Source organism: Bubalus bubalis, chromosome 12 (assembly GCF_019923935.1).
Source record: "Bubalus bubalis isolate 160015118507 breed Murrah chromosome 12, NDDB_SH_1, whole genome shotgun sequence".
Lineage (NCBI taxonomy): Eukaryota > Metazoa > Chordata > Mammalia > Artiodactyla > Bovidae > Bubalus > Bubalus bubalis.
This window is the reverse complement of record NC_059168.1, coordinates 18988298-19011580: the sequence shown is the minus strand read 5'-3', so window position 1 is coordinate 19011580 and position 23283 is coordinate 18988298. Positions and strand designations below refer to the sequence as shown.

Below are 23283 nucleotides of genomic sequence, written 5' to 3'. Positions count from 1 at the left end.
TGTTCCCATCAGCACACCAAACAGTCTGCCTGTCATTTTTCTTTTTCTTGACATATTTATCGCCTTATTTTCATATTATCCTATAAACTTTGGTATACACAGCTTTTAAAGCAGCTATTTTTTAATGCAAGATGACACACCAAGCTTTAAATCCCTCAATAAACTGACCAGGGACATCTGCACTAAAACACTTACATTTCCTCCCCAGAGATAGCTATTCATTTGCTATCTTTAAAAAGAAAAAAACAGGAATGAAAACAGGTTGGCGTGTTGAAATACAAGAAAACAATGGCCCAAACCACGTATTTTCCTACTTCAAGATAAAAGGTTCCAGAACATCTGACACTGAGAATTAACATTTGTAGCAAGTGTTTATTTTTATATATTTGACTCGGATTGTATACAAGTGCCACTTAACTCAGCGATTTTTCTTCACCGAAATAGAAGGTGGTGCTATATATGTTAATGGAATTTAATTCTAAAAATATAAATGTTATAGGCCTTTGTGAAAGCAAAGCATTTTCATGCCTTTGGAGATCTCAAAACTAAATATCCTAGTGTATTTGACATAACAACGTTGGTTAAAATGCTGCTCTAAATGTTTGAAGGGTCTGGAGACCTCCTGGCTGTTGTCAGGTTTGTTTGTTTGTTTGTTTTTAACTTGTCACAAAGCACAAATAAGCTGTAACTGCGGCTTCTGAGCAGGAGGTACCAAGGCCTAAGTTAGTTTCCAAGGCCAAGGCTGAGCTACAGATCTGGGGGATGAAAGTTGTGTCTGAGATCCTTTGTGGAAAATAAGACAGTTATCCTGCCCTTAATGGTTCTTGATCAAAAGGCCACCTATTATTTGAGATTTGAGCTTGTTTGCTCTTTTGATTACTTATTTCTAGTTGATATCTGTAAATCTGCTTTAAAGTGGAATCTATTGCATGTGAAATAAGATTCATTTATTATCCCCAATAAAAGAAAAGTTGAGGGTGGACATCAGTATGAGCCCTCAATTTCTATCCTATGTAGAAGAGTAGACTGAATTGGGGATAGTCAGCTAGGTGACTGCTGGGGGCCACCGTACCCCCCACCTCCTGCAGTGCTCCCCATTGCCAGGGGAGCCTTCCCCCCACCAATGCAGAGGCCTCAGGTTATCGGGAGAAAGGAGAAAGTTCAACCCAGAGGACCATGATTTCTGGTCATCTCACCTACAAGTGAGACCTCTGCTACAGACTTTGGTCTTCCCAGCTAGTGGTAAAGAACCCTCTTGCCAATGAAGGAGATATAAGAGCCCTGGATTCAATCTCTGGGTTGGGAAGATGCCCTGGAGGAGGGCATGGCTACCCACTCCAGTCTCCTTGCCTGGAGAATTCAATGGACTATAGCCTGGTGGGCTATAGTCCATGGGGTCACAGAGAGTTGGACACAACTGAAATGACTTAGTACACACACACCTATAAAGTAGCACAGGAGCCCCTCAAACTAATACTCGAGGAGTCAGGGTTGAAAGGGAAATTGCCTGAGAGAGAAGTGAAGGCCTTACCCCAAGGCCACACAGCCTGCTATTAGCTAAGAGAAAACTTGAACCCAGCTCTCTTAGTCCCCAAACAAATATTCTCTCTACCAATCAGGAGTGCAAATGCCATTTACTTTCGAGTGTTGATTAACCTGTCCCTCCTTCTGGAGGCCTCAGATTTCTTCATTGGCATCTGGATCGCTTCAGTTTCTCTCATTTATGTCTGTATCAGGGAAGAGAATGAATCTGCTGTGCTCTAGATGTATGGATATTTTTCTTTTCTGGCACAGAATGAAACGAGGGTCATGCCCTGGTTTTCTAGTTCAGAGCCACACTTACCCATACTGAACAACACCCATTAGTGGACCAGCGGGGCCAATGTCAAGAGTCTGGGCAACGTCGGTCAGAAACTGCTTCTGGATTCGGAATCGACGTTTGCCGATGCTCGAGCTCCCATCAATTAAAAACGACAAGTCAACTTTGCAGCCTGAGAAGCGGAAAAGGACTCTGTTATTCTGCTCCTCTCTCATTGCGTTCATCGCCCACTCCCCTCTTCCTCAACCAGAGCTGCCTGAGATGGCAATGAAAAGAAAGTTAAAAAAAAAAAAAAGTAGCAGGATGCAAGATGTACTTATTTATTTATATTCACAGCACATTTTCACTGGGCACCAAGATCACAGATACTTGGGCTGGTACTTATTTCCATGGTTGTTGTAGAATTCTCTGTATTAGCCACGGTTACAGACTTCAAAAGCCAGACCTCCAAGTCAAGTCTAAGAAGGCCCTCAGAATGGTGTCCTAGCTCAGACCATGTCAGCTGTTGTGTTCAGTTGCTAAGTTGTATTGATCACTTTGTGATCCCTTTGGAGCCTGCCAGGCTCCTCTGTCCATGGGATTCTCCAGGCAAGAATACTAGAGTGGGTTGTCACTTCCTACCACTAGCGCCACCTGCAAGCCCTAATATATATATTATGTATGTATGTATGTATATGAAAATGTGTGGGCTCAGACTGTAAAGAATCTGCCTGAAATGCAGGAGACCCAGGTTTGATCCCTGGGTCAGGAAGATTCCTTACAGAAGGGAATGGCTACCCTCTCCAGTATTCCTGCCTGGAGAATTCCATGGACAGAGAAGCCTGGAGGGCTATAGTCCATGGGGTTTCAAAAGAGTCAGACACGACTGAGCGACTGAGCACATAGCACATATATACATTAATGAAAGCAAGAAATGGACATGAGTTGATACACTTTTAAACAGAACTGTTGAGGAATGCTTAGTAAAGAGTGATACTACAGAACTGGACATGAAGGGAAAAGGTTCTGAGAAAACGCCTTGTTTTCTTGCTGTGGTGCATGGCAATCAAAACCAGAGGAGAAGCAGGTAATGACAGGGACCTCTCTGGGCCTGGCTGACTTCACTCCATCTGGAATCAGTGCCCGGGCTCACTGGAGACCTCGTAAGCTTTTAGACCCTGTCTGCCTGGACGTTTGGGGCCTGCCAACTCTTCTCATTCAGCTGGCTACCCCTGTCCTTTGCTGCCTCCAAACTGCCTATACCCAAGCATGATCCTTGAGATGAAGACTGGAAGAAGCAAATGAAATCAAGAAGTGAAGTTTAAAGATGCCACTAAAGTCAAGAATGTTCCCTTGGTATCTCTAATTTTCTTGAGGAGATCTCTCGTCTTTCCTATTCTATTGTTTTCTTCTATTTCTTTGCATTGATCACTGAGGAAGGCTTTCTTATCTCTTCTTGCTGTTCTTTGGAACTCTGCATTCAAATGGGTATAGCTTTCCTTTTCTCCTTTGCCTTTCACTTCTCTTCTTTTCTCAGCTATTTGTAAGGCCTCCTCAGAAACCATTTTGCCTTTTTGCATTTCTTTTTCTTGGGGATGGTCTTGATCCCTGCCTCCTGTACGATGTCATGAACCTCCATCCACGGTTCTTCAGGCGCTCTATCAGATCTAATCCCTTGAATTTGTTTGTCACTTCCACTGTATAATCATAAAGGATTTGATTTAGGTCATACCTGAATAGTTTAGTGGTTTTCCTTATTTTCTTTAAGTCTGAATTTGGCAATAAGGAGTTTATGATCTGAGCCACAGTCAGCTCCCAGTCTTGTTTTTGCTGACTGTATAGAGCTTCTCCATCTTTGGCTGCAAAGAATATAATCAACCTGATTTTGGTATTGACCATCTGGTGATGTCCATGTGTGGAGTCTTCTCTTGTGTTGTTGGAAGAGGGTATTTGCTATGACTATATGACTTATAACATATGACTTACAGCAGAAGCAGAAGATATTAAGAAGAGGTGGCAACAATACACAGAGGAACTGTACAAAAACGATCCTCATGACCCAGATAACCACAACAGTGTGATCACTCACCTAGAGCCAGATATCCTGGAATAAGAAGTCAAGTGGACCTTGGGAAGCATCACTATGAACAAAGCTAGTGGAGGTGATGGAATTCCAGTTGAGCCATTTCAAATCCTACAGGATGAGCTGTGAAAGTGCTGCACTCAATATGCCAGCAAATTTGGAAAACTCAGCAGTGGCCACAGGACTGGAAAAGGTCAGTTTTCATTCCAATCCCAAAGAAAGGCAATGCCAAAGAATGCTTAAACTATCACACAATTGCACTCATCTCACATGCTAGCAAAGTAATGCTCAAAATCCTCCAAGCAAGGCTTCAACAGTATGTGAACCAAGAACTTCCAGATGTTCAAGCTGGATTTAGAAAAGGCAGAGGAACCAGAGATCAAATTGTCAACATCCGCTGGATCATTGAAAAAGGAAGAGAGTTCCAGAAAAACATCTACTTCTTCTTTACTGACTATGCCAAAGCCTTTGACTGTGTGGATCACAACAAACTATGGAAAATTCTGAAAGAGATGGGAATACCAGACCACCTGAGCTGCCTCCTGAGAAATCTGTATGCAGGTCAAGAAGCAACAATTAGATCTGGACATGGAACAACAGACTGGTTCCAAATAGGAAAAGGAGTACGTAAAAGCTGTATATTGTCACCCTGCTTATTTGACTTATATGCAAATTACATCATGTGAAATGCTGGGCTGGATGAAGCACAAGCTGGAATCAAGATTTCCAGGAGAAATATCAACAACCTCAGATATGCAGATGACACCACCCTTATGGCAGAAAGTGAAGAAGAACTAGAGAGATCTTGATGAAAGTGAAAGAGGAGAGTGAAAAAGTTGGCTTAAAGCTCAACATTCAGAAAACTAAGATCATGGCATGTGGTCCCATCACTTCATGGCAAATAGATGGGGAAACCGTGGAAACAGCGAGATACTTTATTTTCTTGGGCTCCAAAATCACTGCAGATTGTGATGCAGCCATGAAATTAAAAGTCGCTCCTTGGAAGAAAAGCTATAACCAGCCTAGGCAGCATATTAAAAAGCAGAGACATTGCCGACAAAGGCCCGTCTAATCAAAGCTATGGTTTTTCCAGTAGTCAAGTATAGATGTGAGAGTTGGACTATAAAGAAAGCTGAGCGCTGAAGAATTGATGCTTTTGAACTGTGGTGTTGGAGAAGACTCTTGAGAGTCCCTTGGACAGCAAGGAGATCCAACCAGTCCATCCTAAAGGAGATCAGTCCTGAATATTCATTGGAAGGACTGATGCTGAAGCTCTAATACTTTGGCCACCCTGAAGTGAAGAACTGACTCATTGGAAAAGACCCTGATGCTGGGAAAGATGGAAGGCAGGAGGAGAAGGGGATGACAGAGGATGAGATGGTTGGATGGTATCACTGACTTGATGGACAGTAGTTTGAGTAAGCTCCGGGAGTTGGTGATGGATAGGAAAGCCTGGCGTGCTGCAGTCCATGGGGTCGCAATGAGTCAGACACGACTTAGCGACTGAACTGAACTGACTGAAAGTCAAGACTCAAGCAAAAGAACAGCAGAACTACTCTATGGCTTGGCATGTTTCCCGAACAGGGCTATTCCCACTCTTTCCTAGGTCCGGGCTTGTGATGTGAATTGCCGCCAGCAGGTGGCAGTGGTGCTCTTTGGGGCTTGCCGCCCACCAGCACCAGCAGTTTGCTGGAAATGTGAACGCCCAGGCTCCACCTGGACATATAGAATCAGATTCCAGTTTAGCAAGATCCCCAGGTGATTGATGTGCACATTAAAGTTTGAGAAGCACGCCTGAAGAGAACTTTTTCTTTCAGATGTCAGCAGCGTAGTTCAATATGCCTTTTAAAATGAAATTCCTTTATTTTTTTATTTAGAGAAAAGAATAACTTAGAGTAAGGGCCAAACAAGAGTACATGGATTTTGTAGCATCTATTTTGGTTCTTCCTAGACCATTTTTTTCTCCTTATTTCTTAACATCTTGAGCTATGTTCGGGTTTGAGACATTGATTTCATAGGTTTTAAGAAGCGAAGTGTTTATTTACTTCATTCTCTTCACTCAGCCTAATGGCTGAAACTGGGGTTAACTTTGCTCCTCTTTTCCAAGAAATGTTTAAAATTCATTTTTATTGAAGTACAGTTGCTTTACAATGTTGTGTTAGTTTCTGCTGTACAGCAAAGTGAATCAGCAATATATTTGCACATATCCCCTCTTTTTTTGGATTTCCTTCCCATTTAGGTCACCACAAAGCAGTGAATTCCCTGCTCTATACAGCAGATTCTCATTAGTTATCAATTTAATACATAGTATCAATAATCTCTATATGTCAATTCCAAACTCCCAATTCATCCCACCCCCAGCTTTCCTCCTTGATATCCCCATGTTTTTTCTCTATGTCTGTGCCTCTATTTCTGCTTTGCAAATAAGATGATCTATACCACTTTTCTAGATTCCGTATATATGCATTAATATACAATATTTGTTTTTCTGACTTCACTCTGTATGAGTCTCTGTGTCCATCCGTGTCTCTGCAAATGGCAGTGTTTCATTCCTTTTTATGGCTGAGTAATATTCCATTGCATGTATGTACTAGATCTTCTTTATCCATTCCTTTGTTGATGGAGATTTAGGTTGCTTCCGTGTCCTGGCTATTGTACATAGCACTGCAATGGACACTGGGGTGCGTGTATCTGTTTCAATTCTGGTTTTCTCTGGATATATGCCCAGGAGTAGGATTGCTTGGTCACATGGTAGCCCTATGTTCGGATTTTTAAGGCGCCTCCATACTGTTTTCCACAGTGGCTGTATCAATGTACATTCCCACCAGTGCAGGAGGGTTCCCTTTTGTCTACACCCTCTCCAGCATTTATTGCTTGTAGATTTTTCGATGATGGCCATTCTGATGAGTGTAAGATGATGCCTCACTGTAGTTTTGATTTGCACCCAAGAATGTCTGAACGACAGTGGCTCACGCTCAGGGCATGCGCTCACTGAGGCCCTGGTGGTTTCTCACATAAAGATGAAGACATGCTGATGTGAAGATGACAGCGTCAGTGCAAAGGGACGGAACTGGGTCATGAAGTGCTCAGCATGAGCAATGTGTTATGCTCACTGAGGATGGAAGAGGAGGAAGGAAAGGTAAGACAAAGTATCTGCAGGAATCAACCTACAAATTTTCTTAATTGCTTTGGTATTCTCCAACATAGTACAATTTTATAGATGAATGCTTTGTGTTGACCAATATATTAGGCCAGTGTTTTTTAACCCTGGATAAATATCTGAGTTCCTTATGCAGCTTCGACAAATAAAGATGCCTGGGAATCACTCTAGGCGGTGCTTCTCAAGGGTTGATGTGCAAAGGAATTGCTTGATTCAGTAAGTCTCGGGTGGACCCTGAGAGTTTGCATCTCTAACAAGCTCCCAGGTGATGCCTGATGCTGCTGGTCCTCAAACCACACTTAGAGTGGCAAAATCAAGAGAGACTCAGTAGGTATGAGGCAAGATTTGGCATCTTTCATTTTTTCAGATGTCTGCAGGTGATTCTCACATATAGGTGAGTGAGACTCGCAGCCCATTGGTGGCTGACTTGTCAGGGCTTTCTGGGGGAATTTGCAGATGCTTGCAACACACAGCTCCCTCCTGGTTTCCCTCTTTTTCTCTGCTGTTTTTCTTGTATCCTTGGGTGGCTTCTCTTCCACCCAGTCAGTATCAGAGATCTTCAGGTTTAAGTCCCCTGTTTCTTCTTACTGTAACCTGTCTCCCTGGGTCACACTTTCGGTTCTCAAAACCTTGGATTTGCCCTCATCATCTTCCAACTCTAAATTTCCAGCTGGACTATTGTTTCTGAATGTCAGGGTAGCCAACTCTCTGCTAGACTGAATGTCTTACAGAAGATGATAGATATAAACGCTTTCCTGCCCCAACCTGTTCCAACTCCAGTGGTCCTCATGGCAGCTCCAGTTGTTCAAATCATCTTTAATTGCTCCCTGTCTTCACCTCCACCCCTCTAGCTTCTTTCTCTCTCTCTTGGATTTGCCTGTTTCTCTCCATTTACGCTTCCCACCCCGAGCTCTGTGTACCATCATCTCTGCAGACCTCCATCGTCACTGGCAAGCCAGTCTCCTTTCATCCACTCTTGTCTCCCCGTTCCACCCCACCCTGTTGCCATAGTGACATTTTAAACATCTGATCCTTTCCCCCTCTTGCACACAGATAGTTTAAATCCTTCAGAAGCTTCCCTTTTCCTTTAGAACAAAGTGACAGAAGAGAGATAAATAGATCCAGGGTAGGAGAGAGGCGGGTGTGGGTGGGAGTGAGTGGGCAGAGGGGAGAAAGAGCAGATCAGATGTCAAAGCCACTAGGGGTTTCTAGTTGTCAATTAACTTACTTGGATCTCCCTGGGATGCTGGCTCCAAAGACTGTGTGCTTAATTCTTCTTTTGGAACAAATCCTGGAAAAAGCAGTAAAACTTTTGGTGACTTACAAGAACAGGAAGCATCTGGCCTCACCCCAGGGATGGGGACAAAATGGTTATTCACACTCAGCTCCAGGGGCTGGGCTTACTGCTAACTGTGCTCTTCTCCATACCTCCCCCATCTGAGGAGATAAGAATGAATGAATATTCATGGACAGCGCAATAGAGACACAGCACTCCTCTAGGTGCTTACGGGCATTTGAAGTCAGGTGTGTTCAGATCTGTCTTCTACAGCCCCTTAGCTTAATCTCTCTGAGCCTTAGCCTTCTTATCTGAAAGCATTAAGCACTTTGCCAGTGTAAATTATCCCTCCATACAATTATGAAAATCTTGAGGTCAGGGATGAGTCTCACCCATTGCATAAACCTTCCCCATGGTCCTCAGTCAATATTCAGTGACTGAGTTGATGAACAAATATCAGTGAGACTGAGGACGGGGTTGGGTGTAGACGGGGGGAGAAGAGATGAGATACTAGCATCTCAAACAAACAAGAGGGTCTACACTGCAGCCTGTCCCCTCCTGCACTCTGAGACCAGATGCAGAAACAAAAGGATTAGTGCTTTGAGAGGGCGTGTGTGTATGTGAACTGAATTTCAGCTTCAGGGTTTTCTTTAGAGCTGTTTACCTGGGAGCCACATTCACAAATATTTCATATAAGGAAATAAAGACAATAGTCTTTTAAGGCTTAGAAAGGCCAATGAGTTTCTCGGCAAAGTGTAATTGCAGCACCGGAAGTGAGTCTCCTGATTCTGGGATGCTGGGGAATGCCCACCAAGAGTCCCCCACCTCCATGGAGGAAGGTGCTCAGGACTCCACTCTTGGGTGGGGTGAGATTTCTCCTGGCTTTGTTAGTTTTTCCAATTTGCAAAGCACATGATTTCATCTTCCCATTAAAGGTCAGCTTGCTCATCCCACTTCCTCAAATCATTAAAAAAATTCACTAATGGCATTTCTCAGCCAGGAGTCCTGGGAGGGGAAGAAATACACATCCAGAGGCCCGAGTCCTCTCTTCCATATCCCCCCGCCCCCAAACCAGCAAAATCTGCCCTTGCACCAAGAGTCTGAAAACTGTGTTTGCTGTTGGAGTTTTAAACACTTAATGTAGTAAATAGGGAACAACATTCATTCATGTGAAGAAAAAACCTGAATCTCATTTGCAAAGAAGTAAGAAGAAATAGAAGGAAATTAAGGTGTGTGCCCAGAAGGAGTGAGGGTCTAACCCATTTTGGGGGCTGGGAACTCACTGCCTTCTGTCTTCACATTTCCTTCCCTCTCTGTGAATCCAGTCTTGTCCCTGACCCAGTCCTCCCTGTGGGGGTTTCAGTGGGCCCTTTGCCTGGCCACCAGACACCTAACGTTGGAGGAGGCACTGGAGGAGTCTTCTGTAGCAGAGCTTGACCTCTGTTGCATTTGCTGTGATCCCAAGAATCTTGATCTAGGTATGGCCAGAAGGATGGGCTATATAATTACCTGCATCGAGAAGGACTGATTCAGGTTTCCACAAGGCAGGTTCCCCTGATTTTCAGGATTAAAGAAAAAAACAAACTCGTTAGTTAGATGAAACCAGCAGAAGCCCTCAAGTGAACTGCCAGAATGATAACATTTTCTAATTATGGCAGAAAGCTTAGTAAAGAAACCCAAGACCAGACTTTGGGATGAAGCAACCTGAAATCTGTGTGATTTTCTTATTTAAAGATCTTAAAGTCAGAGACAAAAACATCTTTACTCTTTTCTTCCTTTCACTATGCACCAATAACCATGGAATAATAGCAGTCCTGAAATTCAAGGGGAACTAAAAGCTCATGCAATTCGAAGAAATCACCGTTGTTGTTCAGTCGCTCAGTCATGTCCGACTCTTTGTGACCCCATGGGCTGCAGCACACCAGGCTTCCCTGTCCTTCATCATCTCCTGCAGCTTGCTCAAACTCATGTCGATTGAGTCAATGAAGCCATCCAACCATCTCATCCTGTGTCGTCCCCTTCTCCTCCTGCCATTGATCTTTTCCAGCATCAGGGTCTTTTTCCAATAGGTCGACTCTTCGCATCAGGTGACCGAAGTATTGGAGCTGCAGCATCAGCCCCTCCAATGAATATTCAGGACTGATCTCCTTTAGGATGGACTGGTTTGATCTCCTTGCAGTCCAAGGGACTCGCAAGAGTCTTCTCCAACACCACAGTTCAAACGCATCAATTCTTTGGCTCTCAGCCTTCTTTATGGTCCAACTCTCACATCCATACATGACTACTGGAAAAACCATAGCTTTGACTAGATAGACTTTTGCTGGCAAAGTTAATCTCTGCTTCTTAATATGCTGTCTAGGTTTGTTATAGCTTTTTGTCTAAGGAGCAAGCATCTTTTAATTTCATGGCTGCAGTCACCATCTGCAATGATTTTGGAGCCCAAGAAAATAAACTCTCTCACTGTTTCCATTGTTTCCCATGAAGTGATGGGACTGGATGCCATAATCTTTGTTTTTTGAATATTGAGTTTTAAGCCAGCTTTTTCACTCTCTTCTTTCACCTTCATTAACAGGCTGTTTATTTCCTCTTTGCTTTCTGCCATAAGGGTGGTGTCATCTGCATATCTGAGGTTATTGATATTTCTCCCGGCAATCTTGATTCCAGCTTGTGCTTCATCCAGCCCAGCATTTCTCATGATGTACTCTGCACAGAAGTTAAATAAGCAGGGTGACAATATACAGCTTTGATGTACTCCTTCCCCAGTTTTGAACCAATCCAGTGTTCCAATGCAACCCACTAACCTGCTTCAATAACATCTCTACCAAGTGAGTGGCTGGCAGGTGCTTGAATACCTCCAGAGGCAGGGAACTCATTACTTTAGCAGCAACAAAAATAGAGCATTTCTTCTTGGACTGTTGAGACTTTGAGAAAACTTTTCTTTATGCCAATCAATCTGAAACCTTTATCCACCATCCATCCATCTGTTCTTCATCACACTTAATCACATGTGTGCATTCAGTCATGTCCAATTCTTTGTGATTCTATGGACTATAGACTGCCAGGATCCTCTTTCCATGGAATTTTCCAGGCAAGAATACTGAAGTGGGTTGCCATTTCCTCCTGCGGGGGATCTTCCTGACCCAGGGATCGAACTCGCATCTCCTGCATTGCAGGCAGTTTCTTTACTGCTGAGCCATCAGGGAAGCCCCATCACACTTAATATGCACCCCAAATATGCCCATTATCATTCCAGGTACATTTGCCTCATCCATCTATTTGTGTTTCTTTCCTTGGAACCACACAGAACAAATCTGACCCCTTCAGCGGGTAGGCAGTCCCCTCATTTCCTGAGGCCCTGCTTCTCCCTACGTGCCTGAAGCAGAATGGATCAAAGCAGCAAATGCCCTTCACCGCACACCTGTGCTGATGCAGTGGCAGGGGTGGTCAGGAAGTGAACATTCTTATCCGATAGTCCCTGATCTTTTGGGGGGAGTATGTCTGGAAGGGACTTAAGGGGCAGCAAAACATGTTAGGAAGCCCTCTAAGGACACCCACATGGCTATTTTTCTCCTCCTTCCCACCCCCTCCTCCCACCTTCAGCTCACAAGGCCGAGAGCGTAACCAACTGTTTCATTTCTTAAAGGCCATCAGCGTTCCAGCACACTTCAATTAGCACACTCAGATGAAGTGATATTCTCCTTTACATGATTCAGTGATGCCAGGCTATTGTGAAAGGCAAGTCTGTGCTCTTGTAGATTCTGGGTTCATGGTGAAAAGTGAGTTTAATTTGACTCAGCTATTAACCAGGTGTAGGACCTTGAGCAAGTCACATACCCTCCATGAACTGCAATTTCTTTTTGAGGAATATTAGCAGTTTGGGTGGGCTGATCTCCAAGTTCAAAATATTTATGATCTATATGTTTAAGTATTCAGCTTCTTTACCCTCATTATTCTATCGCCACCTACCGGCAAAACTATGCACTTTGCCCTTTTCCTTTAAAAAAAAAGAAAAAGAAAAAAGGTGCTGGTGACCCCTCAATTTTTGGCTAAGGCTTTCAGCACCCTTGGGTGTGAGGAAAGATTAGAATGCTGGGTGCTCTGTTACTTTAGTAGAGATGAACAGTTTTCTGACATGAAGTAATGAAGCGATGGGACCAGATGCTGTGATCTTCGTTTTTTGAATGTTGAGTTTTAAGTCAGCTTTTTCACTCTCCTCTTTCCCCTGGCATGAAGGATTTCCAAGTCTCTTACTCTGTCCTGGAGGCCTGTCCTCTATCTGTGTCACTTTAATTTGTTTGGGAAAAGTTTGAACCAAATCACTTTCACCCAAAAGCTGAAAGCTGAAAAAATATTTGGACAGCTCAGACTTGGGGCTTTGAGCTTGGTGGTGATGAGAAGGAGATTTGTGAGAACGTTTGCATTCTGGTGTCGAGGTCAAGGTCAAGGGCATGGCGTGGGGCAAACAGAAGACTGTCCCGAGTCTACCAAAGAGCTGGGGGCCTGAGGGGCTTGCCTACCTTCTCTGACCTTCAGTTTTCTTTTTTTTAAATTTTATTTTATTTTTAAACTTTACAGTATTGTATTAGTTTTGCCAAACATCGAAATGAATCCGCCACAGGTATACCTGTGCTCCCCATCCTGAACCCTCCTCCCTCCTCCCTCCCCATACCATCCCTCTGGGTCGTCCCAGTGCACCAGCCCCAAGCATCCAGTATCATGCATCAAACCTGGACTGGTGACTCATTTCATACATAATATTATACATGTTTCAATGCCATTCTCCCAAATCTCCCCACCCTCTCCCTCTCCCACAGAGTCCATAAGACTGATCTATACATCAGTGTCTCTTTCGCTGTCTCGTACACAGGGTTATTGTTACCATCTTTCTAAATTCCATATATATGTGTTAGTATACTGTATTGGTGTTTTTCTTTCTGGCTTACTTCACTCTGTATATAAGGTTCCAGTTTCATCCACCTCATTAGAACTGATTCAGATGTATCCTTTTTAATGGCTGAGTAATACTCCATTGTGTATATGTACCACCACTTTCTTATCCATTCATCTGCTGATGGGCATCTAGGTTGCTTCCATGTCCTGGCTATTATAAACAGTGCTGCGATGAACATTGGGGTACACGTGTCTCTTTCCCTCCTGGTTTCCTCAGTGTGTATGCCCAGCAGTGGGATTGCTGGATCATAAGGCAGTTCTATTCCCAGTTTTTTAAGGAATCTCCACACCTGTTCTCCATAGTGGCTGTACTAGTTTGCATTCCCACCAACAGTGTAAGAGGCTTCCCTTTTCTCCACACCCTCTCCAGCATTTATTGCTTGTAGACTTTTGGATTGCAGCCATTCTGACTGGTGTGAAATGGTACCTCATAGTGGTTTTGATTTGCATTTCTCTGATAATGAGTGATGTTGAGCATCTTTTCATGTGTTTGTTAGCCATCTGTATGTCTTCTTTGGAGAAATGTCTATTTAGTTCTTTGGCCCATTTTTTGATTGGGTCATTTATTTTTCTAGAGTTGAGCTGTAGGAGTTGCTTGTATATTTTTGAGATTAGTTGTTTGTCAGTTGCTTCATTTGCTATTATCTTCTCCCATTCTGAAGGCTGTCTTTTCACCTTGCTAATAGTTTCCTTTGATGTGCAGAAGCTTTTAAGTTTAATTAGGTCCCATTTGTTTATTTTTGCTTTTATTTCCAATATTCTGGGAGGTGGGTCATAGAGGATCCTGCTGTGATGTATGTCGGAGAGTGTTTTGCCTATGTTCTCCTCTAGGAGTTTTATAGTTTCTGGTCTTACGTTGAGATCTTTAATCCATTTTGAGTTTATTTTTGTGTATGGTGTTAGAAAGTGTTCTAGTTTCATTCTTTTACAAGTGGTTGACCAGATTTCCCAGCACCACTTGTTAAAGAGATTGTCTTTAATCCATTGTATATTCTTGCCTCCTTTGTCAAAGATAAGGTGTCCATATGTGCGTGGATTTATCTCTGGGCTTTCTATTTTGTTCCATTGATCAATATTTCTGTCTTTGTGCCAGTACCATACTGTCTTGATAACTGTGGCTTTGTAGTAGAGCCTGAAGTCAGGCAGGTTGATTTCTCCAGTTCCATTTTTCTTTCTCAAGATTGCTTTGGCTATTCGAGGTTTTTGTATTTCCATACAAATTGTGAAATTATTTGTTCTAGCTCTGTGAAGAATACCGTTGGTAGCTTGATGGGGATTGCATTGAATCTATAAATTGCTTTGGGTAGTATACTCATTTTCACTAGATTGATTCTTCCAATCCATGAACATGGTATATTTCTCCATCTGTTAGTGTCCTCTTTGATTTCTTTCACCAGTGTTTTATAGTTTTCTATATATAGGTCTTTAGTTTCTTTAGGTAGATATATTCCTAAGTATTTTATTCTTTCCGTTGCAATGGTGAATGGAATTGTTTCCTTAATTTCTCTTTCTGTTTTCTCATTATTAGTGTATAGGAATTCCAGTTTTCTCCTGTGTAAAACTGGGGGCACAGGACTTGTTCTGCCCTGCCTCACATGAAGACTGTTGTTGTTTAGTTGCTAGGTCGTTTGCGACCCCATGGACTGAAGCCTGCCAGGCTCCTCCGTTCATGAGATTTCCCAGGCAAGAATACTGGAGTGGGTTGCCATTTCCTCCTCCAGGGGATCTTCTTGACCCAGGGATCGAACCCGTGTCTTTTGCTTGACAGTTGGATTCTCTGCCACTGACCCACCTGGGAAGCCCTCATATGAAGATAAATGTCTATAAAATCACTCTAAAAAGGGTAAAAGGCACTTGTAAAGAAACAGCTAATAATTTTTGAGACAGTGCTGGCTCCATCATCGTATAGATACAGTCAGTGTCTATGGGAGGTATTGGTCTTGAACACGCACTGACCAAGCCCCATGTGAGCATCAGAATAACCCTGCGGGTCAGGGACAGCCATGATCCCACTTTACAGGTGAGAAAGCTGACACATGAGGAGTGGCAGAGCAGAGTCCTAGGCCCAGGCAGGCGGGCTCTCCCTGTGATATTCACTGCCTGTTTATGACGGGAGGCATCATTGTTGCTTCCAATTCTCAGGGTTCTGGGGGTGAGGGGTGCACCACAGAGAAGCCAGGCCTGGAATGTCACATGAAGAACGAGGGCCCAGAACATTCCTGGTTTAAAATCCACGGCGGCCTCTGTACTGGTTATGGCTCCTACTGTTCCTTGAACATCTGCAGTTTACCAGCCTGGGATCCAATGGGAGTCATGACAATGGCCCTTAGGGCTCTCAAGTTTTATGGGACAGACCCACAGGTGGCCCCTCAGCCCCCGGCTTCTCCCCAGGGACTTCCACTGCAGTTTTTAGCAGGAGGCCGTCAGTCTGAGGGACAGCAGCCTCTGGAGCCAGGGGACTCCGCACACCTCCCTTCCAGGGCCTGGCCTCGTTCCAGCAACTCCACATTTGAGGGTGATTGGAGAAGGCTGGGGACAGTCAGAGGTCCTGGGCGTGGGCATCAGGCCAGCAAAACATCCGCAGTCCTGAGTTTACAGATGGGTTCCCCTCCAAAGCTCTGCGTGGGACATTTGTTTGGGAGCTGGCAACCTCTTCTCATGCAAACGACATCAACTCTGTGGTTAGGTTTCCAGGCCAGTGAAGCTTATCTGATCAAACAGAGGTCAGGGTACCGTGAAGCTACCTTGGATGGTTCCAAGGAAAAGTCCCTGAGTTCTAGCCTCAATCTTGCTGAGTGTTCCACCCCTCCCTCCCCTGGGGGCACAGCAGGAGCAGCCAGGCCAGCCAGAGTGGACTTAGAGGGTCCTGGTCAGGGGGTAAGGGTATGCCTGTGGGGCAGGGGAGGCGGTGGCACCACTGATGAGCCTAGAGGTGGGGAGTATGGGACCTGGCAAGACAGAAGTTCCAGCCCCAGAATATTAGAATCTGAAAACATTTGAGTCATCTTTTAGTTCTAACACATAGCACAATGTCTCAGTACATTTTTTAAAAAAAATTAACAGTTCTCCTGCTATGGAGGTGATGGCTTAAACTGGGGACATGTCAAATTACATCTGTGAGCAGAAGGCATGGTGCGAGGAGGAAGCAGGACTCACTCACGGTCCTAAGTTCAGAGTCCTGTGCAGGAGAGGATGAAATATTAAGGCCGATGGCCATACTATTAGGTCTGTACGTAGCTGCCTGTGTCTGTTAATGCATTGCCCTCAACACGGATGGGGTATTTCGTGGGGCTCAGGAGATTCCGTCCCACGTGATATAATTTTATCAGTGACTGGAGAGGAGACGGGTGGCGTATTAATCAGTTTGGTGGATGACAGAGAAGGAAGGCCAGTTGATGACGATGGAAGGCTAGTTAATACATTCAGTGACAGAATTAAGATTCAGGAAGACTGCAGCACACTAAACTAAGGGAGGGTTTAACAGAGTGAAGTGTGATATTCTAAGCGGGGGCAAAAACTCAGCTGCACCAGGACAGCATTGGGGTGACCTGCTTCTCTAGAAATACGTGAGAAAAAGCCCTGGGAACCTGAGCAGTTGCCAGTTTAGTAGGAGATGAGCTGATGAGGAGACAAAGCCTCCCCCACATGGAACTTGGGATGTTTTCAAGGAACCAGAGTATTTAGAGCGAGAGAGGCAGTTCCCTGGCACAGCCCTCGAGGCAGCGTGTCCTGCTCTGAGTGCCTGCTCTGAGTCACCACCAACAGACTGAGGTTTAGCTGGAGGGTGTGCTGCCGAGTCACGTAAGGACCTGTTGGAAGTTTGAGAGAAATTTGTCCCAGAAAAGACAAGATGGAAAGGAGGACATGAAGGCTACTTTCATATACTTGAAAGACTCTCAAATTTATTCTCTTAACAAATACCGAAGATCCCCATAGAGCCTTTGTGATGGTTACATCTATTACTGCTTTTTCTCATATTAGAAATTAAAACTGTATCCTCTCATTTAAAACAGACTAACTATCCATTTATTTCACTATTCATTCACTTAATAACAACAAACTTATTTATTCTATTTTAACATTTTATAATGGAAATAACTGCTTCCTAAAACAAAAGAATTCAATGGAAAGAGTGGCAGATCTCTCCAGTGTCCGATATAGTAGAAGACAGCTCAAATCTGATGTCAGTGCCTTCAGTCCATCTGTGGTGATATGTCATTTTTGTTGAAGAGTTTAAAGAAAGTCTGGCCTCAGTTATAGAGGGAGCGAAGAGAGGGCCTCACAGAAGCCCTGAAAGCAAAGTTCTTGGACCACAAAATGAGAAGTAGTAGTTTAGACACGTTAGGAGCAACCAGGCTTAAGTTCTAGACAGTACATCCAACAGCGGGCCTGGGAAGCTCTGGGCCCCTCACATACAGTTATCCTGCACAGGCCAAAGGCTTCCCTGGTGGCTCAGTGCGAAAGAATTTGCCTGCCAGTGTGGGAGATGTGGATTTGATTCTTGGATTGGGAAGATCCCCTGGAGAAGGAAATGGGAACTCACTCCAGTATTCTTGCCTGGGAAATCCCACAAACAGACAAGACTGGTGGGCCATGGGTTCGAAAAGAGTCAGACACGACTGAGTGACTAAACAGAAAAACACAGGGCAAGGCCTCTGTCTGCCACATCACAAGGGATTCATTTGGTGGGAAATCAGATCAGATCCACTTTGTTTTATTTTTTCAATGTGGCATTAAGTAAATATTTTAATGGGCTGTGATTACAGGACAGAAATCACTAAAGTACATAGAAGGTTAAAAATAAGACTTGTGAACTAATATGAAACACCAACACATAAAAGACTGAAAATGGGTAGGATGAGAAAACTGGAGCGAGTTACAGTCCCTGATCTGGCTACCGTGCACTTCGAAAAACAGAGTCATTGCTGTGCTGTTCATTACAAACATACAGACCAGAGGCACTTATACAGTTCTTCCCAATTCTATGATCTGAGGATTTTCTAGCTGGGAAGTTGGCTGACTATCTGATATGCATGATTTTATTGGAAGTGAGAGCCAGGTGAAGATCCTGTGTGCCAGTGGCTCCCCTATCTGCAGGAGCTAGCTCCAGGCTTTGAGATTTGTGCAGGCCTGAGCACCAGAGCCTCTTGATGAAAGTGAAAGAGGAGAGTGAGAAAGTTGGCTTAAAGCTCAACATTCAGAAAACGAAGATCATGGCATCCGGTCCCATCACTTCATGGCAAATAGACTTTACTTTTTTGGGCTCCAAAATCACTGCAGATGGTGACTGCAGCCATGAAATTAAAAGATGCTTACTCCTTGGAAGGAAAGTTATGTCCAACCTAGATAGCATATTGAAAAGCAGAGACATTACTTTGCCAACAAAGGTTCGTCTAGTCAAGGCTATGGTTTTTCCTGTGGTCATGTATGGATGTGAGAGTTGGACTGTGAAGAAGGCTGAGCGCTGAAGAATTGATGCTTTTGAACTGTGGTGTTGGAGAAGACTCCTGAGAGTCCCTTGGACTTCAAGGAGATCCAACCAGTCCATTCTGAAGGAGATCAGCCCTGGGATTTCTTTGGAGGGAATGATGCTGAAGCTGAAACTCCAGTACTTTGGCCACCTCATGCGAAGAGTTGACTCATTGGAAAAGACTCTGATGCTGGGAGGGATTGGGGGCAGGAGGAGAAGGGGACGACAGAGGATGAGATGGCTGGATGGCATCACTGACTCGATGGACGTGAGTTTGAGTGAACTCTGGGAGTTGGTGTTGGACAGGGAGGCCTGGCGTGCTGCGATTCATGGGGTCATGAAGAGTCAGACACGACTGAGCGACTGAACTGAACTGAACTGAGCAACTGAACTGAACTGAGCACCTCGGGTGAGCACAAGCCCCAAGAGCACCCTGCCTTGGGAGGGTCTGAGTGCTCAGAGCCAAGTTGCAGAGGTGATAGTGGAGTGGACAGAGCAGCGGAAAAGAGTAGGATTTGAGGTAGAAAGGAGCTGGGACCATCGGAGTGGTCAGTGAGATGGAGTCTTAGTTACTAGGAGCACAAAGAGAATGGATGAGAAAGGGAGACTCAGGGCTGGAGACCCAGGCAGTAAGGCTATAAAAGGTTATGAAAAGGGAATGGGATCAAATGCTAAAAAACAGTCTTGGGTTGTTGGGCAGGAAGAAACAGGAGCCAGAGGTTAAAAGCTGGGCGTGACCTGCAGGTGAGCTGCAGGGGCCAGCACTGTGTGGGAGACGGTGTTTGTAGGTGCAGCAGAGCAAGGGCGGTAAGCAGCCGGCAGCCTTGTCAGGTTTCTGGCTTCAGAGACTCCTGCTGTTGGATACCCCAGGGGGTGGGATTAGACAGGACCAGCTGATTAACATGCAATCAACAATCTGTTTTCTTCTCTTATTTTGCCCCCTGATGAAAGCGCCCCTCATTCAGATTTTCCTTGGAAGTCAGCCTTCCTCTCTGTGGTTGGCTCTACTTTGGGGGTTGCAGAGAAGGCCAACAGCCCTAAGGAAAACTGTGCCCATGCTTGGCTGCCTGAATGACTAATCCCCTGGGCCTGTTAAGGTTTAAAGTGGCCTCGGCGTCCTTGGCCTGCCCAGAGATCTGATTCTTAAGCCTTTTGTCCTGAACATCAGCATGTACGTTGGCAAAGAGGCAATTGGGAAGCCATAAAAGCTCTCAGTCCTATCCAGGGGACTCCTTGGAGCCCCTGCTCCCATCTGGCACCAAAGCAAAACAGAATCTGCAGTCTCAAGGAATCTTTTAACATGTGGAGGACAGGTACCTCTAGCAAGAGAAAGGCCGGGACTCTTCTCCTTCCTTGTGTGCCGAGGCTGTAAAGGAAACTGTTAAGTCTGTCAGCTCATGGCCCAGGCCCCAGGCAGAGTTTGTGGAAAGCATCTAACTGGACTAGATTCTCCTTTCTCATCTCTGCAGGACGCAACAGCCTCTCAGAGAAAAGAACTTGTTTCATGTGTCTGCATCCCCAGTTCCTGGGCCAAACCTTGAAGGGATGCACACAGAAGTGGAAAAAAAGGGAGCCAGGGAGTGTCATGATTCATAGGAGAATTGCTAGAGAAGAAAGGATGATTTCTGTTCCCCGTGTCACAGAAGTACTCGAGCAAAATTGGCTCTGCCCTTTCCTGGGAAATGATAAAGGCTTCTTTGACCCAAGTTCCTCAAGGATAAACCCCAGAGAGTATCCCTTTTCAAGTTTATAAGAGCCTAGTCACTGAATCCTTAGGAATTTCTATTACAACCTCCAAAAAAATTGCCTCAAGGGAGTGGCGCTTTGCTTATTTAATGGCTTCCTTACAAGTTGGGCTCTTGAGCAGTATCTTTTTTTGACATATCTGGTTTAATGATTTCTGTTCAAATCTGAGTCAAATGACAAGGATTTGGAAAGACAACCTCCATGTAAACAAGCTTAACTTCCTCCAGTAGCTAGAAAGGTGAGTTTAGGTTTTCACCTGGATTAGCTTGGGGGCTATTTTGGCTGTTAATATAGGTGGTGACTCAGATGGTAGAGTCTGCCTGCAAGGCAGGAGGCCCAGGTTTGATCTCTGGCTTGGGAAGATCCCTGAGAGAAGGAAATGGCAACCCACTCCAGTATTTTTGCCTGGAGAATTCCAGGGACAGAAGAGCCTGATGGGCTACAGTCCACGGGATTGAAAAGAGTCGGACATGACTGAGTGAAAAGACTTTTTGATTTGTAGGTGGTGGTGGACCAGAGATCTGTAATAACATTTGAATGGCCAGAGCATGAGTTTTAATTTAACTCTTCTCATTCTTTCCATGATTCATACTAGCAAGATATTACCAAGGTGAGAACAAAAGTAAAGCTTTGTCCTTGGGTGGCCTGAATCTGCTCTGGAGGAGGCATTGAAATGGGGAGCGGGGGAAGGATTTAACTCAAAACACTGACTGAAAATTCCAGGTAACAGTAGCCCTTGCACTCCACAGCTGTCAAAGCATCTTTTACTAAAGAGCCATATTTCTTTATACTTCATTATTCTTATAATAATTCAGCTGTGCCTCTCCCGAGGGAGTTACAGTAATTCCTCAATAGAAATGTCACTTAGCATTTAGCAGTTTGCTTAAACTGCCTTAACATGGTACTGATGCAAATAGCATCAGCTTTCAGTTATTTTTAAGGGTACACAATGGGTTATCCTTAATTACTCTGTGGGAGAATCGAATACATTTCAGCATTCATTATTCACTGGGCAATTTTTCTGAAGCAAGGTTTTTAAAAGGGCAGAGAGAGATGGGAGATTCTGTGAAGAGAGCTGCAAAGTCTGTTTTAGGGGGGAAAGGGACCACATAAAAACTGGCTGAGGGAAAGAACCAAGTTTCATGGAAGGGGAGAGATAAGAGGTCATGGGAAAACACCTGTTTTTCTTAGAATCAAATTTATCCACCATAACTTTTCATTCCTTTTGTCTTTGTTCCAACTGTTGTTGTTATTGTTCAGTCGCTTAGTTGTGTCTGACACTTTGTAACCCCCATGGACTGCAGCATGCCAGTCTTCCCTGTCCTTCACTATCTCTCAGAGTTTGCTCAAACTCATATCCATTGAGTCGGTGATGCCATCCAACTACCTCATCCTCTGTCGCCCCCTTCTCCTCTTACCCTCAATCTTTCACAGCATCAGGGACTTTTCCAACGAGTCAGTTCTTTGCTTCAGGTGGCCAAAGTATTGGAGTTTCAGCTTCAGCATCAGTCCTTCCAATGAATATTCAGGACTGATTTCCTTTAGGATTGACTGGTTTGATCTTCTTGCTGTCCAAGGGACTCTTAAAAGTCTTCTCCAGCACCACAGTTCAAAGGTGTTAATTCTTCAGTGCTCAGCCTTCTTTATGGTCCAACTCTCACATCCATACATGGCTACTGCTGCTGCTGCTGCTAAGTCACTTCAGTCGTGTCTGACTCTGTGTGACCCCATAGACGGCAGCTCACCACATTCCCCCGTCCCTGGGACTCTCCAGGCAAGGACACTGGAGTGGGTTGCCATTTCCTTCTCCAATGCATGAAAGTGAAAAGTGAAAGTGAAGTCACTCAGTCGTGTCCGACTCTTAGCGACCCCACGGACTGCAGCCTACCAGGCTCCTCCGTTCATGGGATTTTCCAGGCAACAGTACTAGAGTGGGGTGCCATTGCCTTTTCCACATGGCTACTGCTGCTGCTGCTACGTCGCTTCAGTCATGTCCGACTCTGTGCGACCCCATAGACGGCAGCCCACCAGGCTCCTCTGTCCCTGGGATTCTCCAGGCAAGAACACTGGAGTGGGTTGCCATTTCCTTCTCCAATGCATGAAAGTGAAAAGTGAAAGTGAAGTCGCTCAGTCATGCCTGACTCTTAGTGACCCCATGGACTGCAGCCTACCAGGCTCCTCCGTCCATGGGATTTTCCAGGCAAGAGTACTAGAGTGGGTTGCCATTCAAACCATAGCTTGGGCTATATGGGCCTTTGTTGGCAAAGTAATGTCTCTGCTTTCTTGTTCCAATTATTTGGACACAAACTCAAAATAGCTGTGTTTTCTAATTATAAAGTGAACACGTGCTCACGATCAACATATCCATTGTGGGTAGTAAAGAATCATCTGCAATCCCTCTATCCAGCAGTGGCTGGTTTACAATTTTGGTATACAGTGTTCTATTCCTTTTTCTATGCACATATTCTCATGTGCAAAACATAATTATAACACATGAGATTGGTAGCCATCCTGTTTTGTAGCCTGCTTCTTTGACTTAACAAGCTGTCACAGACCAATCTTCTCTTGTCAGGAAGTATGCATATTTTAATAGCTGCATAGTGACTTTTTAACCATTCTGACAATGGACAATTAAATTGTCTCCACTTATTTTTCTATCATGAACAACATCTATGTCCAGGCTTCTTTTGACTTTGGCTGATAATTACCTTAGGATATATTCCTGTAAGTGCAGGAAATGCTGGGTCATTTCTCCACACTGTTGCCCAAACTGCGTTTTATCAATTTCCAATGTGAATTG

At 44.4% G+C, this 23283-nt stretch overlaps 1 protein-coding gene across 2 annotated transcripts in view; it reads right to left on the bottom strand.

Annotated features, from left to right (window-relative positions):
• VIT (vitrin) overlaps positions 1–23283 on the bottom strand; it is a 127738-nt gene that overhangs the window by 26037 nt on the left and 78418 nt on the right. For both annotated transcript variants that reach the window (XM_025260867.3, XM_044925822.2), the window contains 3 exons: positions 9827–9871; positions 8270–8332; positions 1844–1991 (listed from right to left, as the gene is read on the bottom strand). In XM_025260867.3, coding sequence (XP_025116652.3) covers positions 1844–1991; positions 8270–8332; positions 9827–9871 — 256 coding nt within the window. The remainder of the gene's footprint in view (positions 1–1843; positions 1992–8269; positions 8333–9826; positions 9872–23283) is intronic.